Source organism: Spermophilus citellus, assembly GCF_964194105.1.
Source record: "Spermophilus citellus genome assembly, chromosome: 4".
Lineage (NCBI taxonomy): Eukaryota > Metazoa > Chordata > Mammalia > Rodentia > Sciuridae > Spermophilus > Spermophilus citellus.
Genome location: NC_138185.1, coordinates 67254200 through 67272922, shown reverse-complemented (window position 1 = coordinate 67272922; position 18723 = coordinate 67254200). Strand labels below are relative to the sequence as shown.

At 35.8% G+C, this 18723-nt stretch overlaps 2 protein-coding genes and 1 pseudogene across 3 annotated transcripts in view; 2 read left to right on the top strand and 1 right to left on the bottom strand.

Annotated features, from left to right (window-relative positions):
• FANCI (FA complementation group I) overlaps positions 1 to 18723 on the bottom strand; it is a 73048-nt gene that overhangs the window by 31646 nt on the left and 22679 nt on the right. The window contains exons 7-14 of the mRNA XM_081290974.1: positions 17378 to 17419; positions 16507 to 16630; positions 15912 to 15997; positions 12345 to 12471; positions 9866 to 9955; positions 9127 to 9263; positions 8153 to 8333; positions 6070 to 6157 (exon numbers count right to left, since the gene is read on the bottom strand). Coding sequence (XP_081147100.1) covers positions 6070 to 6157; positions 8153 to 8333; positions 9127 to 9263; positions 9866 to 9955; positions 12345 to 12471; positions 15912 to 15997; positions 16507 to 16630; positions 17378 to 17419 — 875 coding nt within the window. The remainder of the gene's footprint in view (positions 1 to 6069; positions 6158 to 8152; positions 8334 to 9126; positions 9264 to 9865; positions 9956 to 12344; positions 12472 to 15911; positions 15998 to 16506; positions 16631 to 17377; positions 17420 to 18723) is intronic.
• LOC308647328 (ras-related protein Rab-2B-like) lies at positions 435 to 1239 on the top strand (annotated as a pseudogene). Its single transcript has 2 exons — positions 435 to 444; positions 722 to 1239. The product of its transcript is annotated as a ras-related protein Rab-2B-like (transcript).
• Positions 13109 to 13775, top strand: LOC308647105 (ubiquitin-conjugating enzyme E2 C-like). Its single transcript, XM_081290978.1, has 2 exons — positions 13109 to 13532; positions 13631 to 13775. The coding sequence occupies exons 1-2, from the start codon at positions 13124 to 13126 to the stop codon at positions 13747 to 13749; spliced, it is 528 nt and encodes a 175-aa protein (XP_081147104.1). The 5' UTR covers positions 13109 to 13123; the 3' UTR covers positions 13750 to 13775.

Below are 18723 nucleotides of genomic sequence, written 5' to 3'. Positions count from 1 at the left end.
GTGGGCGGACAGGGAATATTCTGAACAACTTATAGCAATAAACTTGGAAAAAAATGATCAAATTACTTCTAAGATAATTGGAATAGTCTATCTGTATTAAAGAAATTGATTTTGCTAGTTGAAAATCCTTTCCACAAGTACAAGGAAACTTGGAATATAAGAGGAAAAAAGGGTAAATGTGGGTAAATACAATAGATGAGAAGTTGGTATTTTTCTTCCTATCAAAGGTCAGAAGGTGAATATTTTAGGCTTTATGGGCCTTATAATGTGTTACAACTACTCTGTTGGTCTAGTGTGAAGCAAAACAGTTAACACCTACAAATGAGCATGGCTATGTTGCAATAGTATTGATTTATGAACTCTGAGATCTAGATTTTGCACTTCATGAAACATTCTTCTAATTCTTTCAATCATTAAAAACAGCAAAGCCAGGCATGGTGGCTCGTGCCTGTAATCCCAGCAACTAGGGAGGCTGAAGCAGAAGGATTGCAAGCTCAGTGGTTAAGCACCCCAGGGCTCAATCCCTAGTACGAAAAAAAAAATAGGCAACAGAAAGGAGAAAAAACAAATAAGCAGCAATCAATGAAACTAAAAATGAAAAATAAAAATCAAACCAAAACCTCATTCTTTGACAGATTATTAAAACTGTCCTAGATACCCAGAGTCTAGCAGCTGGAAAGTTCTTAGGCCTCATGCTTGCATATACATCCTCCTCTTTCAGTTGTGGGGAAGTCATGCCTCCTCCTGCAACTTATAGGCAAGCAATCCCAGCCTGTCCATGACCTCACAATAGGTGTGGAGTTTGGGACCCACGTGGTCAACATTGATGGAAAACAAATCAAACAGCAAATCTGGGATACAGATAGGCAAGAATCCTTCCATCTTCCACCTGTTCCTACTACAGGGGAACAGTTGGAGCATTGCTGGTATATGACATTACAAGACATGAAACCTTCAATCACCTGACCTCATGGTTAGAGGATGCCCACCAGCATTCTAGCATGTGGTTTTCATGAAAACTGGGAATAAAGGTGACCTAGAGTCCCACAGGGATGTGAAGGGAGAAGGAGGAAAGCCTTTGCTCATGAGCATGACTTACATTCATGGAAACTCAGGCGAAACAGCCTGCAATGTTGAAGAGGCCCTCATTAACACAAAGAAATATACAGGAAGATCCAGCAGGGTTTATCTGATGTCCACAATAAGGCAAACAGCATCAAGATTGGGCGCCAACAGTAGATTTTAACATCACAGGGACCCAGCACCTTCCAGCAGAACTGCTATGACACAGAGTGGGATTCTGGCTGCCATTGAACACTTGGCCCAAACTTTTTTTTTTTTTCCCCCTGGAACAGCTTCAGATAAATAGGCTTGAAGAAAAAAGTCTTACTTGCTTTGGCTGAGAGCAGCCTCTTTTCAAGATGTGATAATTTGCTTTTCCACTTAAAGAACAGGGGAGATTTGGGGACCTTTCTGATTTGTCCTTCTTCAGGGGCATGAACACTCTCTATAGATTGGGACTCTTTTCATCTTCATTTAAATTTCTTAAATGGTAGGATTCAAAAATAAAGAATTTAATAAGCATATATAATATGCTCCCCACCAATAATTAGAAGTAAGGGTCAAGTATGCTCTGCTTGAACACTTGAGATGACCACGATCTGACTGGCCTTAGGATATAAAACAGAGCCACTGCACAGGAATTTCTTTTGAGTTTTTTTAACTTCTTTGCTCTTAAGGGTCTACTTGCCACTTTGGAGTTCTTGCAGAAAGCAGTTCCTTCTATTTGCTCACAGAAGCAGAGAGCTTCTCTACTGTCTTGACTGCTGCTTTCTGTCTCTTGCATACCAAACTTGGGAGAAATGGAGTTGGTCCTGGACTTGTGGCCACTTATCCTTACCTAGATAAAACATTCATTCCTTATTCATTTTGTTTAGGGACCAGATCTAACATTGTAGTGTCTTTCACTGAACTGACTTCTACTGTTTCATCACACTCACTTCGTAACTAGATATATTGGGACTCTCTGATCAAGCTTGTTTACTGAACATGGTATATTTATTTTTCTGTATCTTTGCACATGCCCTACTCTCTACTAACACTACGTTTAAAAATCCAACATTTTTTTCCTTTAGGAAGCCTTCAGCAACTCTCCTAGGGACTTCTAAGTAAATATTTACATAGTACCCCTTAGCTTTCCTATGTTGGCTAGTCATATGTATATTTATTTGTATGTATGTTACTTTGTAAATATATTTTATAGTAGTTTTATACATAGAAGTTGTGTCCTCATATAGGTTATAAGCTCTGTAAAGGAGAATCCATGTCACCTTTTTATTTTTAAAAACTACTTTCCCCACCATTTCTTCATGGGTGCCTAATGCTACTTGTGATTATAGAATTTGACCAACACACCTAAAAACTTAGGACACTGACTTTAGAGGGAACAAAAGATCTCAGAGTCATCTCCATAATTCCTTCTCTCTTCCACCTGTTTACCCTGGGTTATACATTCTTCTTTTCCTCTCCTGCCTTTCTCTGGCACATAGCCTCCATTCTGTGCAGTATTCTATAAGGCTGCTTGCTGCCAAGCAATCAGATAACTGGTTGCTTCTTCAGCCTTTCTCCTTTTCAAATCATTCAATACTATCCAAGCCATATTTACCTTTGCTCATCATATTACCTTCTGGGTCAGCAGCTTTTTTTCCTTGATATCTCATTTTCTTCCACAATTCTGGGGTCTCATGAATTTTTATATTTTTTGTTGTTAATGAATGAATTGTTTCATTATTAAATACATGCATATATCCCCCCCACCCTAACCCCCCCCCCCCCCGCAAAGAAAGAGCTGACAAGCTCCTAGCTAGCCAAGCTGAAAAGAAAAAAGACAAATTACTGGGAATGTCTTGATTCACAGATGATGTAACTTCTATGTACAACATCTTACACTGCTGTATATCTATTTGCACAATTATATATAAATTAAAAATTTTAAGAAATGCCTTACATCCATCTCAAAAGCATATAAAATACTTAAAGATAATTCTGATAAAGGTATGCAAAGATCCATGCAATGAAAACAAAGCCATATTGCAAATAATTAAACAAGGTCTAAATAAATGAGAAATGGATGTGTTCACAGGTTAAAAGACTCAATATTGTTCAGATCCCAAACTAATCCCAAAGACTCAAAACAACCTCAATCAAAACTTGATCAATTTTCTCTAAAAATTGACAGACTAGAGTCTAAAATTTATTTGAAAATGCAAAGGACCTAAAAGATCCAAACCTATTTGAAAAGTAAAGTTCAAGGACTTAACAATATCTGATTTTATGACTTACTACAAAACTACAGCAATGAAAACAAACACTGACACATAGATCATTGGAATACTTCCTGAAATAGATCACACATAAATGGCTAGCTGATTTTTTAACAAAAATACCACTCAAGGGGCTGAGGTTGTAGCTTAGTGGTAGAGCGCTTGCCTACCACATGTGAGGCACTGGATTTGATCTAAGCACCACATAAAAATAAAGGTATTGTGTCCATATACAACTAATAAAAAAAAATTTTAAAAAACACTCAGAAAATTATTTTAAAAATTAGTCCAAAAAACAAGTATTGACAAAACAACAAGATACTTATATGCAAAATAAGAAATTAAAAACATTAAAATCCCTTTTACCTCACACCATAAACAATACTTAACAAAAATGGATCACAATCTAAGGATGAAAGTTACAACTATTTAACTTCTAGTAGAAAACACAGGAGAAAATATTAGTGGTCTTTGGTTTGGCAAATATTTTTTACATTTGACATGAAAGTAGAAATCATAAAATAAAATCAATAAACTGGACTTCACTGAATTAAAAATTTTTGCTTCTTAAACCAGTATAACCAAAAATAAATAAATAAATAAATAAACAGAATGGATGAATATTTATTTGAAAACATGTGCAGTCAGACCTCCATATGAACAGATTCCATCCCGACAGGTTCCCCATCTATGGATTTAATCAACCATGTATAGAGAACTTGAAAAAAAAGTGATTTTTGTTGCTGACATGTAGTTATGTCTATGATGATTATATTTGTACAAAGCATATATGTTCTATAATGGTAATATTTGTACAAAGCATATATGTTCTATTCTTTCTTACCATTTCCTGAACAATACATAAAAACTATGTATATAATAACTACACTATATTAGTATCATAAATAATTTAGAGATGATTTAAAGTTTATGAGAGGATGTATATAGATTATAGTAAATACTATACCATTTTATATAAAGAACAGAAGCATCTGTGGATTTTGGTATGTGAGGTAGTCCTGGAACCATTCCCTAATGGATACGAGGGAGGTGATTATACCTGACACAACTTATTTAGAATATATAAAGAACTCTTCAAATACTAAGGCAAACATCTCAATTTTTTTAAATGGGCAAAAGATTTGAATAGTCACTTGCCCAAAGATGATATACAGATGACAAACATATTAAAAAAATGTTCAGCATCATCAGCCACAATTAGACACCATTATTAATATGAGAATGCCCAAAATTAAAAAGGATGACCATACCAAGTATTGATGTCAATGTGCAAAAACTGGGAACACTGCTGGAGAAATGCTGAATGGTACAACCACTCTGGAAAACAGTTTAACAGTTTATTGAACTGTTAAACATTTATTACATAATACACCCGATTCATTGCGTGTTTTCCCAAGAAATGAAATCATTATGGCTACACAAAACTTACAAACATGGGCAGGGGTTGTGGCTCAATGGTGAGCATTCGCCTAGCATGTGCGAGGCTCTGAGTTCAATCCTCAGCACAACATAAAAATAAATAAAGATATTGGATCCAACTACAACTAAAAAAAAAAAAAAAAAAAAAAAAACACAGGAATGTTCAGAGTAGGTTTTGTTAGCTCCAAACCAGAAACAACCTAAAATATCTTCAGGTGAATGAATGAAAAAATTAGTTATATTCTTAAGATAAAATACTAACAACAAAAAGGAATCAACTATTGATACACATAACACAAATCATAGATAAATCAAAGCAGAATACTATGTGAAAGAAGTCATCATCCCCACCAAAAAAGTTATGTACACTACATCATTCCATTTGTATAAAATTCAAAAAATGGTATTTAAGGGCTGGTGGTATAGTTCAGTGGCAGAATGTATGCTAGCATGTACAAGGCCCTAGGTTCAATCCAGGGACGGGGACACACACACACACACACACACACACACACACACACACACACACGACATTTATAGTAACAGAAAACAGACTAGAGATGGGCAGTGGAGAAAGAAGAAACTGAGGAACAGACTACCAAGAGACATCAGGAAGCATCTGTGGGTGAGATATATACATCTTGACTGTGGTAATGGTTTCACAGATGTATAAATGTATTGAAAATAATCAAACAGTTATACTTTCAATCTGGAGATTATTATGCATCAAGTATGCCTTAATAAAGCTGTCAACAAACGGAAAAAAGCAGAATAAACTATTAAGTATTAAACTTTACAGACATTTAAGGATAGAAGAAAGAAAAGTTCCTATTAAAGAAAAAAGAAAAAACAACTGGCCACAGGCATGAAAAGCAAACTAGTAGTCACCAGAACATCTATTTAAAAAGTTTCAGGAAGTTGTGAACAGACCGAATGAAAGAGAAACTAAGAAAATTGGTGACTGAGAAAAAGGCAATGTATTTAGATATTAGGAGATATGTACTAAATCCAGCAAATTTATAAGTCACCAAAGAGATGAATTCTGACTTCAGAATGTCTAGGTCTAAGCAGCTAGGAGGTCAACAAATAACAGAAAAGCAATCATTTGAGAAGTATTTAAAAAAAAAACCCACTAATGAAAACTGAAAGTATCCCTCATTACTTAAATGTTCCTTTCCTTACTGATAACCACAGACAACACAGATGTATATGTCAAACTGGCATCACAATCAAAGATATTTCATTAAACTCTCCTGCATCATAAAGTATTTCCCAAAATCTTATCCATGTTTTCAAAGTTTAGTACCTAAGAAATGATTGATGGGAGACGATGCTCTGGTAACAACCCTGTTGAGGACTTGCTCCAGAATTTCTTGTCTGATCATCTCATGGATCTAAAAAGAATAGAACCAACAGAATACTCCTGAGTGACCTTCAGCTTATAAGGTCATCAATGCGTACCAGGCAGGATGAGAATAGTTTGAATATAGGTAAAACTCAACTGTTTTATTCTAAAAAAATAAAATAAAATTTAAAAGTCCATTAAAATCTTTTAAGAAACATAAAAAACTTATTCCCGTTTCAAGAAGCAAAACAGCTGCCTAGAAAAGATCCATTCTAAATTTTCATTTGAATTTTAGTTAAAATTCTTACTTGAACTTGATTACTTTGAAGTACAGATTAATTTCTGTCAGACTTCAGACTACTGGTGACTTGTTAGAAATACGCTTTAGAGTCTGGTGCAGTAGTACACGCCTGTAATCCTAGCAGCTCAGGAGGCTGAGGCAGGAGATTCACGAGTTCAAAGCCAGCCTCAGCAAAAGCTAAGCAACTCAGTGAGACTTTGTCTCTAAATAAAGTTTTAAAAAACGGGCTAGGTTGAGTGCCTCTGAATTCAATTCCCGGTACACGCCCCCTACTCCCGCAAAAAGAAATATGCTTTAGAGATGCTTTGAAAAAGCCAACATCTGTGAAATGAAATCAAATGGATCTTGTTTTGAAAAACATTAATTTAAAACAAGAAGTTATTCTAAGAATGTTTTTAACTATATTATTATTTAAAAGGATTATTTATATTAAGTACATTTACCTCAAGAACTATGCCATTTACCTCATAGTTTTGGATCAAAACACTAGATTTTTTTAAGTTGTTGATGGACCTTTTATTTCATTTGTTTATATCAGTGCCTCACACATGCTAGGCAAGTGCTCTACCACTGAGCCACAACCCCAGTCCAAAACACTATCTCCAGATACTTGTGGTATAATTATATTAAAACAACTGAATGTCAAAAAAATAACTTAGAGCTGGGCACAGTGGTGCATACCTGTAATCTCAGTGGCTCAGGAGGCTGAGGGAGGAAAAATGCAAGTTCAAAGCCAGCCTCAGCAATTTAGCAAGGCCCTAAGCAACTCGGCGAAACCCTGTCTCTAAATATAAAAAAGGGCTGGGGATGTGTCTCAGTGGTTGAGTTCAATCCTTAGTTGGGCAGGGGTGGGATGCTGGGGGAGCTGGGGTTGTGGCTCAGTGGTAGAGTGCTTGCCTAGCATGTGGGAGGCACTGGGTTTAATTCTCAGCACTGCATATAAATAAATGAATAAAATAAAGGTGCATCAACAACTAAAAATATGTATGGAAAAAAATTAAAACAAACAAAAAAAGGGCTGGAGATATGGCCCAGTGGTTAAGCACCCATGGTTTTAATCCCTGGTACCAAAGAAAGAAAAAGAAAAATAGTTAATTTAGAGAAATCACTAGCAAAATTGTTTAGTATCAGATGTGACCTTGCTTTTTTATTTCAAAGGAAATTATTTTTTTTAATTATTTCAAGAGATTATGAACTTGAACTTGATTACTTTGAAGTACAGATTGAGATAACAGTCATAATTTGGTAATAATGTAAAAATTTATTAATGTCACATTTAGCTTCTTCAAAAACAATGAATCAAGCAAATTCTTCAAGTCTAATATTCTTTGGTGACCTAAAAAGAATTATGAAATAACATTAAATTCCTTTTATGTACAAAGAATAACAGATCAATCAGACCCTGAGAAATACAGTAAAAAAAAATAAATAAGCAAAAAGTTAGAAGTGATCTGCTACTAGAGGAATAAGAGAAAAAATACATGTAGAAGTTATAATCAAATTTCTATGGTATGATCCAAAACAACAGGATAAGTGGAATACACGAAAAATGTAATAAAAGAACAAGAAAGCTATTCATCAAACTGGATCTATAATGTCCCTTTACCAACCTAAGCTCTGTCATAAATACTGTCAAAGTACTAAACCACAAATTTTCTTACCTTCCAAACTCCCAGACAAATGTTCTGCTCTACTGATATCACTTAAACAAAGTAGGAAATTGTTGCCAAACTAGAGTCTCACCTTAAAAGTTTCCAATAGGATATTAGCTCCAAGCTTACATGTACACTGGTTTGGCATTTTAGAAAGACTAGAGCTGGTTTCAACAGTTTTCCCATCAAGAATCTTCTTTGGCCCATATAAATCCATTAAAATGAAGCCAAGTTCTACCAGTCCCTGAGTAATATGATCCCAACTATGAACACTACAAGAAAAGAAAGCATAGTTAAAAAGAAAAACCCGGAAAGACATCTAGTTTTATACTCACTGCTATGTTACACACACTCTAATTAAAGATGGATAAACCAATGCACTTCACGTATGAATCTTTTCATACAACCTTATCTGGCAGAATTCTGAATTCCTGAATGTATAGTAATGGGAATGAATTGGCAAGTGGTTTTCATGGACAACCAGAACAATAAATAAATCTAAAAACTACAAATACTCAAAAATATATATAAGAAATTAGAATATTTCAATGTAATAATCATTAAAGATTTCCATTTATTTAAAAATTAATTTTCTTCTCATTCCCCTAATACTGACAATACTTACATGATATATAAACTTACACACCTGCCTCTCCCCCTATACTGAGATTCTCTAGGGCTGAAGCCATACTACCTAGCACAAGGTTGGCAAACAAAGGTACTCAGTATATATTTATAACTTGAATGAATAAATACCCTGGTTCCAGCACATGAGCTAAAACTATAAAAACACTTTTGTAAAACCGTAGACTCTTTGGTGATTATACCACTTACTGTTACCCTTTCCAGTGAAAGTGATAAGCTTATAAATAATCTTTATATCATTGTGTCTAGCTGTTTAACAGTAATTTGCTTGACCAATTTTAAGGGATTAAAACTTCATATTATGAAGTCAACAGTTGTAATCATCAGTTTTCTTTGATGGGTCATAAGTATGGTGCCACATTACATTTTCTAATACTAAATACCATGTAAAAGTATTTGGAATATGGTTCACCAACTCACCTATTCTTTACCACTTCCAAGATCATAGTTGAAACACAGGATCTCTGGGGTACTAGATTCTGAAGAAATTTTGAGCCTTGGAGTAGCTGAAGATCCTTAAAGCTTTTCACAATGGAAGTTTTTAAAAGATCAAACACCTAATATGATGGAAGAAACAGGGAAATGAAACAAAATTATTACTCATGCTGTGAATCTTAACCCTCTAACTGTTCCTTTAAGCTTAAACTCACATGTATCCCTATGAAAACTGTCTAGATGAAGATGACACAAAATGTGACTTTCAGAGAAACCTAAGAATTGAAGAAATGCCATCTTTGATAAGAAAAATATATCATATTTTATAAATATTACCCAAGATCTGGGAACACACATGAGAAAAAGTGGCAAAAGATTTTATTATTTTCATCTTGTGACGACTATATTCTCACATTAGTTTCAACTCAATCAGGTCCAATTTTTTGGAAAGTTACAATGCAAAAAAACTGCTGGCAAATATCCATGGATACTTCCCATTCTTACTATGTAGGCTATGTGATATTTCCACCTTTTCCTCATTTCACCACCTGGCTTACCTCACAATAGAAAATAGTTGTAGACCAAGTATCTGAAGTTTTCTAGAATCCCCACAGAATGGGAGTAGAATTGTTTAAGAAAGGATAATAACAAAAACAATTTCTTGTATATTTTCTTATCAACACAGAAGTAACCAAGATGTCATTAAAAAAAAAAAAAAAAATACCTGTTCCTCAAATCTCTGTATTCTTGTTACAGAAAGAAGAAGAGCAATACTGAAGGGACATAAATTATTTGAATCTCCTTGTTGTCCTGCCTAAAAGAAACCAAAAAAGAGTCATTATTTACTTTTTAAAAAAGAAAATGTGTACACTTAAAAAGCATAAGGTAGCCTACTTAAAAATAGGCCCTTGAATGGATTCACAAACCTAAATGTAAGAGATAAAACTTTTAGAACAAACTGAAAATCTTTAAAACCGTGGTCTAGGTAAGGATTTCTTAGACATAATATCAAAACATAATTTATACAAGAAAACTGATGAACTGGACTTCATCAAAATTAAAAACTTTTGTGCTTTAAAAGATACCATTTAAAAACTGCAGCCTGACGCGGTGGTGCACACCTGTAATCCCAGCAGCACAGGAGGCTGAGGCAAGAGGATTGCCAAACTCAAAGTCAGCCTCAGCAAAGTGAGGTGCTAAGCAATTCAGTGAGACACGGTTTCTAAATAAAATACAAATAGGGCTGGGGATTTGGCTCAGTAGTCAAGTGCCCCTGAGCTCAAACCCTGATATCTCCCCAAAAATAAAATAAAAAATGCAAAGATAAGTTAGAGACTGGGGAAAATATTTGCTAAATATACCTGTTAAGTATATACACAAAATAAAGAATATATACCTGGTAAAGAATATTTAAAAAATCCTTACAACAGTATGACAAACACCACAATCATGAAATGGGCAAAATATTTGAAAAGACATCTCACCAAAAACATGACAGCCAATGAGCATAAGAAAAGATACTCAATTATCATCAGTCATTAAGAAAATGCAAAGTAAACCTCAATGAGATATTATTTCACACCAATTAGAATACAAGAAAAAATACAATAAAAAAAGACACTATAAAATATTATTGTAGGATGTAGAGAACAGAAACAGAAACCTTCCTACAATGACAATGGGAATGTGAAATGATATACACCTACTTTGGAAAACACTTCCGCAGTTGGTTAAAAACTTAAACATAAGCCTGATTTGATGGCATATGCCTGTAATCCCAATGATTTGGGAGCCTGAGCCAGGAGGTTCAACAAATTCCAAGGACAGTCTCTGCAACTTAATGAGTCCCTAAACAACTGAGTGAGACTCTGTCTCCAAAATAAAAAATAAAAAGGGCTAGGAATGTGCCTCAGTGATTTAGCACCCCGGTACCAATTCCCCAGAATCAATCCAAAACCAAAACAAACAAAAACAATTTTTAAACATAAATGTATCATACAAATCAGTAATTCCACTCCTAGTTCTCTACCCCAGAAAAATGAAATATACACCCAAAGATTCAGATTTAATTTTCAAAATAGTATGATTCCTAATAGCCAAACAGTAGGAAAAACTCTAACTACATCAACTGGTAAATAGCTAAACAAAACTGCTATATCCATAAAATGGAGTACTATTCAACAATATAGCTACTATAAATAGTTGGAGATGATAAAAGAATTATTGTTAATTTTCCCAGATGTGAGGATGGTATTGTGTTAACATGTCCTTATTCTCAAGAGGCACATACTGAAATATTCAGATAATGAAGAATTATGGTTTCTGCAACTTACTTTTAAATGACTGGGGGGGAGTGTATGAGAGAGAGAAAGAGATAAGACAAATAAAACTGGTAAATCTAGATGAAGAAAATACAGATGCTTTCTGTGCTACAGAGTTTAAACTTTTCTGTGGGTTAAAATTTTCTAAATAAAAAGTTGGAGGAGTTGGGTGCAATGGAGCACGCATATGCCTGTAATCCCAATGACTCTGGAAGCTGAGGCAGGAGGATTCCAAGTTCAAAGACAGCTTCAGCAATTTAATGAGGCCCTCAGCAACTTAGTGAAATGCTGAAAAAAAAAAGAACTGGGGATGTGGCTCAGCAGGGAAGGAAGGAAGGAAGGAAGGAAGGAAGGAAGGAAGGAAGGAAGGAAAGGAAGGAAGGAAGGAAGGAAGGGAAGGAAGGAAGGAAGGGAAGGAAGTTAGGGAGGGAGGGAGTGGGGGGAGAGAGGGGGGTGGAGAGAGAGAAGAGTTGGAGGAAAAAACATAAATGTGTCCTTCTTTTGTTCAAGAATTCAAAGCACTTCTGAATTTTTATTTTTCTACCTCACAGATCTAATGTTGAATGACTTAGCATCACAAAACTCTACTAGAAATAAGCAAGACCCTAATTCAAAAATGATGAAAAGTGAGGAAAAAGGTTGAAGATCACATAATAAAATTAGATTTTGATCTTCCTGATGAATAGTCCTCAGTTTTTTCTTTTCTAGCACTAGAATGTTTAAAGGAAAGTTTTAAAATTTCTGGTTTGCTTAAGATTGGGTTGACATGTTTTCAATTTCAAAGTGAAAAAAAGAGATCCTCTCAACCTAGGGCTCTTCTATAATATTTGTTTCCTGTCATTAACTGACATAAAATGGCTTAAATTCAAAGTTTGGTGCTACCTTTACATGTTTCAAAAGTTCTCTGCCTAGTTCACAGTCCAATTTGATGGCAAACACAATGTGTAGAATAATGGTGCCTTCCACATGACGAAGTTCACCTGATGGCACGGTAACAAGATCCAGCAGTCTAAAAGATTCAATAGAAAGATGAGTTAGAATGAGACATGCAGATGCTTCAGTGAACAAGTAGACCAACTCAAGTTGAACTCACACAATCACTGGAAGCACAAAGTAAGTACAAAATATTGGCCAAATTATATTGTTATATTGTGTGTATGTATGAATATGTAACAACAAATCTCATGTGTAATTATAATGCACCATTAGAAAACATGGAGAAAAAAGTAGCATGATAAACAGATTCTACTGCCCCATTTTCTGCTCCTCTTTAGAACAAAACTTACTGAAAGTATTCTCTATAGTCATTATTTTACTTATCTCATACTGTCTTCCCAGTTCAACCCCATTCAACCAGGTTTCTGCCCTCTCTTAATCCCACCCTCAAATGCCACTTGACTCTACTTACAAGGGTCAAATAACTGCTATGCTGCCAAAGCAAATAAAGTCCCATCTCAATAGATTTAACAATTAACTACTACTTCCTCAAAACACATTATCTTGGCTTCCAGGGCACCGTCACTGGTCTCTTCTCAAAATTCTTTTTTCAGGACCATCTTCCCCTATTGCTTAACCTTTAAAATTTAGAATGCTTAAGAGTCAGGCTTAGGCAGTTGCAGTCCTGTCCTCCGAGTTCCCGTCTCCCTGCCAGCGCTGCCAGGATGGCCTCGCAAAACCGGGACCCAGTCGCCGCAGCGTGTAAAGGAGCCGAGCCCAGCGGGGGCGCCGCCCGGGGCCCTGTGGGCAAGAGGCTACAGCAGGAGCTGATGACCCTCATGATGTCTGGTGACAAAGGAATTTCTGCCTTCCCTGAATCAGACAATCTTTTCAAATGGGTAGGGACCATCCATGGAGCAGCTGGCACGGTGTATGAAGACCTGAGGTACAAGCTGCCCTTAGAGTTCCCCAGTGGCTACCCCTACAACGCTCCCACAGTGAAGTTCCTCACGCCCTGCTACCACCCCAACGTGGACACTCAGGGCAACATCTGCCTGGACATCCTCAAGGACAAGTGGTCTGCCCTGTATGACGTCAGGACCATCCTGCTGTCCATCCAGAGCCTGTTAGGAGGTGACTTCTGAGACCACCCCTTCCTGTCAACAGGGGCCTGTCAGGCTTTCTGTGGGTCGGCCTCTTCTACCCCCTGACCATTCTCTCTCCCCCCACAGAACCCAACATCGACAGCCCTCTGAACACACATGCTGCTGAGCTCTGGAAAAACCCCACAGCTTTTAAAAAGTACTTGCAAGAAACCTACTCAAAGCAGGTCTCCAGCCAGGAGCCCTGACCGGGGTTGTCCAGCTCTCTGGGTTGATTCCTCCTTAGGTAGCCTGTCCTCTTCTTGGTTTCTGTATAGGACTATGTATCTTTAGCTGTGGTATTATTTTTGTTTTGTTTCTGTCTTTTAAATTAAGTGTACCCTGAAGACCTTAAAAAAGCATGCTACAGGGATACTGCCACATCGATGTTCATAGCAGCACAATTCACAATAGCTAGACTGTGGAACCAACCCAGATGCCCTTCAATAGATGAATGGATAAAAAAAATGTGGCATCTATACACAATGGAGTACTATGCAGCAATAAAAAATGACAAAATCATAGAATTTTCAGGGAAATGGATGGCACTAGAGCAGATTATGCTTAGTGAAGCTAGCCAATCCCTAAAAAACAAATACCAAATGTCTTCTTTGATATAATAAGAGCAACTATGAACAGAGTAGGGAGGAAGAGCAGGAAGAAAAGAATAACTTTAAACAGACATGAGGTGGGAGGGGAAGGGAGAGAAAAGGGAAATTGCATGGAAATGGAGGGAGACCCTCATTGCTATACAAAATTACATATAAGAGGTTGTGAGGGGAATGGGAAAATAAACAAGTAGAGAAATGAACTACAGTAGATGGGGTAGAGAGAGAAGTTGGGAGGGGAGGGGAGGGGGGATAGTAGGGGATAGGAAAGGTAGCAGAATACAACAATTACTAATAGGGCATTATGTAAAATTGTGGATGTGTAACCGACGTGATTCTGCAATCTGCATTGGGGGTAAAATTGGGGGTTCATAACCCACTTCAATCTAATATATGAAATATGATATGTCAAGAGCTTTGTAATGTTGTGAACAACCAATAAAAAATTAAATAAATAAATAAATAAATAAATTAAGTGTGGTTGAGCCCCTGCAATGTACATTAAATAAATACATTTTGGTTGGTTTTTGTAAAAAAAAAAAAAAAAAAGAGTCAGGCTTGGATTTTTTTCTCTTCACACTTTCCCTACATAATTCATTCCATCCAATCCCATGGCTTTAGTCCCTTCAAATCTGTGTCTCCAGTTCAGTCTCTTCTCTACAATTTAGGACTACGGCTCCCATATCTATATGGAATGCTAATACACACATCAAACCTAAAATGATCAAAATTAAGCTAATTTTCTGTCCCAAACCTGACACTGTCAGCATTAATTCGCTAAGACTGCTTTCTAATCAACTGATCAAGCCTAGTAACTAGAAGTTATGATACAGAGGAACAGCAGACTGTACTATAGCTAACAGAAAGAACTCTTCAAACCAAATCTCAGGCCCACTACTTTATGGCTGTGTAACACTGTGAAATTCCTTAATTGCTTGACTCTTGGTTTCCACGTCCACAAAATAGAGGCAAAATAGCATTGTGAGGTTTATAGTGCTTATAACTGCACTAATACACAATAAGCACTCTACAAATGCTTGCCAAAAAACAAAAACAAAAACAGGGGCTCAGTGGTAGAGTGCCTGCCTAGTATGTGTGAGGCACTGGGTTTAATTCTCAACACTGCATATAAATAAATAAATAAATTACAGATCCAACAACTTAAAAAAAAAAAACCCTCTTATATATGTCACTGCTTTTGTATTATTCCTTCACCTGAGAATGTTCTCTCTGATTTACATGTTGTGGTTCTTATCATTCAGGCTTCAGTTATTATAACATCTCAGGAGAAGATTTTCTTGATCCAATCTAAAGTAACTATGCTGTCACCGTCACATCACCCCTTTGTATTACCTTCATAGCATTTTCCACTCTGTTTTCTTTCCACTAAAATGTAAGCTCAATAAGAGCAAGGAACTTGTTTGACTGGTGCATTAGTGTGACCACAGATCAAATAACTTTGTGGCACAGAGTAGACATTTAATAATATATAGGTTTTTAAACCTACATGTTAGAGGACAATTATTGCTACTTTTCTGGAAGGTTGCAAATTAGAGAACTGAAGACACTGCATTTTCTTAATTATTTATCATATTTTCTTAATTTCTCTTTATTATTATCTAGGAGAGGACTACAAAAATTCAGTGCTGAGGTTCTAAAGAAAGGACATGAAAAAGAAGGCAACAGGCAACAATAAAAAAATTAAAATATATAAGATGAATTTGTAAAAATAATATTTTTATCTATTTGTCTATATTACTCACTCATCACCACTTTGTTCCTCATTGTGCTGCTTATCTAGCTCATTGAAGAAGGTTATGATTCCATCCAAAATGCTCTTCCTGCTTCCCTAGGAGGATAGGGGAGATAAATTCTTCTAATTTAAGGATAAAATAACCATGCTAAATCAAAGTACTTTTCAAGGGTCTGAGGATGTAGTGGTAGGAGACATAGCTCAGTGATACAGCACTTGCCTCAAATGCACTAGGGCCTCAGCACTGCAAAAAAAGTACTTTTCAACCTAAAGGATTATAAAGTACAGATTTACTTAAATAAACTTCAATCTAGAATCATAGGTTTAAACAGAATTTAAAATACCTTCGTGTCTGACTTTAAGGGGCCTATAGTTAACCCTTTCTGAAATCTCTTTCTTTTGCTACTAAAAAGAAAACATATTAATGGCAGAAATAACTATGTTTTCCTTGCCTGAGGAACATGACCTTTTTACTAAACTAAATCACCACACATAAAAACAAAACAGCTATGGCCTAGTACATAAATCAGCACTGTGAAAAAGCTGAATGGTGATAATTGGTTCAAACCACCAAAATAAAAGAGAAATCAATTTTTTTAAAATACCTTTGAAGAGAGAACAAGAAGCTGATAGACCAAAGGTGGTATTTCTTGAAGATTCAACTTGGAGAACATTTTCAACACTTTTCCAACCACAAATTCCACCTCTTCTGGAGTCAGAGGGACATCCCTATAGATCAAAATTTCAAAGGCTCTAGCCAGAACTCAACCGCCTTGTTTTTAGAAATTCAATTCAGTGCTAAAATTCCATTAAACATTTTCTTAAGAAACAAAATTTGGGAGCAAGAAATAAAGAAAATTTTAGAATATTATAATTATTCCTTTTGATTTTTCTCTTATAAAGAATCTTTAAGGGAACCAATAACTTTTCCTAAACAAAGTCATCTTGGAAAAAAAAAACAGTATTACATTAAATAATTAAGCTGGACATGAGGGTGTGTGTCTGTAATCCTAACTACTCTGGAGGCTGAGGTAGGAGGATCTGAGTTGGAGGACAGCCTGAGCAACACAGCAAGACCCTGTTCCAAGAAGATGAAAGAAAACTAAAGTCAAAAAGGAGGTGGGGGAGCTGGACTTGTAATCCGAGTGGCTTGGGAAGCTGAGGCAGGAGGATCATGAGTTCAGAGCCAGCCTGAGCAAAAGTGAGACGCTAAGCAACTCAGAGATACCCTGTCTGTAAATAAAAAATACAAAACAGGGCTGGGGATGTGGCTCAGTGGTTGGGTGTCCCTGAGTTTAATCCTCAGTACCAAAAAAAATGAAAGAGGAGGTGGGGGAGAGAATTCCCTAAAAGAAAACAAGAGGTACCAATATGCTTACTCAGAGGATAGTGACCTTTGAGCTTGCTGTTTTTCAATTTCTAGCAAGTAAGATCACAAAGCAGAAGATAAAGAGAAAAAGGAATAATGATTCTTACTTGAACATGGAGGTGAGTTGGATTACATACTGCTGATCCCATCTGGTTCAAGAAAATGACAAAGAACATGAATTTATTTCATTTTAACTTATTTATACTTAATTTTGTAAAACTAGTGAAGAGGTAAAACAAAATTAGGGACATTTCAAGTTTAATTTTGCAACACTTGAAATCAAGATTTTTAAAATACCATTTAGAACAATGATTTAAGTGTCAGTTTTTAACTTATCAGACTTAGAAAACCAAAGTTTGATGAGATTTGATTCCCAGAATCAAAAAATAAAAACCAAAACAAAATTCATGACACCCAGTATTGGTGAGATTATGGAAAATAAACACTATTCAAATACTATTTTAGGGAATGTAGGAGTCGATAATACTTATCAACTTTAAAAATGCACATAACCACAAACCCACCCAACTTACTGTTTGAAATACATTCCATATACATGCTTATAAAAGGTCATCTAGATGTATAAAAATAGAAATAAATAATCCAACAATCGAACATTAATCAAATAATATATTAAAATACTATGAAATCACTACAATGAATTCAGAGTTGTATTTACATGCTGACATAAACAGATATGTTAAATGAAAATGAAAAATATAAAATATAACGTATACTGAATAGGCACCTTACCACTGAACTACTCCCTTCCCTTTATTTATTCTGAGAAAGGGTCTCACTATTAATGCTTAGGGTCTCAATAAGTTGCCCAGGCAATCCTCCTAGCTAAACCTCTCCAGTACTAGGATTATAGGAGTGTGCCAACATAATCATTTTTAATAAAATCTTTATGTAATTAAAAACAAACAAACAGGGGCTAGGGTTGTAGCTCAGCACTTGCCTAGCATGTATGAGGCACTGGGTTCAATCCTCAGCACCACATAAATATAAATAATTAAAATAAAGGTATTGTGCCATCTACAACTAAAAAAAAAAAAAAAACAACAAGCCAGGCGCAGTGGCACATGCCTCTAATCCTAGCAACTCAGGAAGGTGAGACAGAAGGACTCCAAATTCAAGGCAAACCTCAGCAACCTAGTGAGGCCCTAAGCTACTGAGACCCTGACTCAAAATAAAAAAAGGGTTGGAGATATGACTCGGTGTTAAGCACCTCTGGGTCAATCTCCAGTACCAAAACAAATAAACCAAACAAAAGAACAGATGGACACATTAATTATAAGCCTAAAATAATTTACATCATGGCTCTTACGTAAAGAAGCCTTGGATATTCTCTTATTCTTTTTAACATACTCAAGTATAATCACTGTAGTATGTAACTTAGTATTCTCTTTATTTTACCGACTATATAGTAAAAATTTTTCATCTTTGAAGT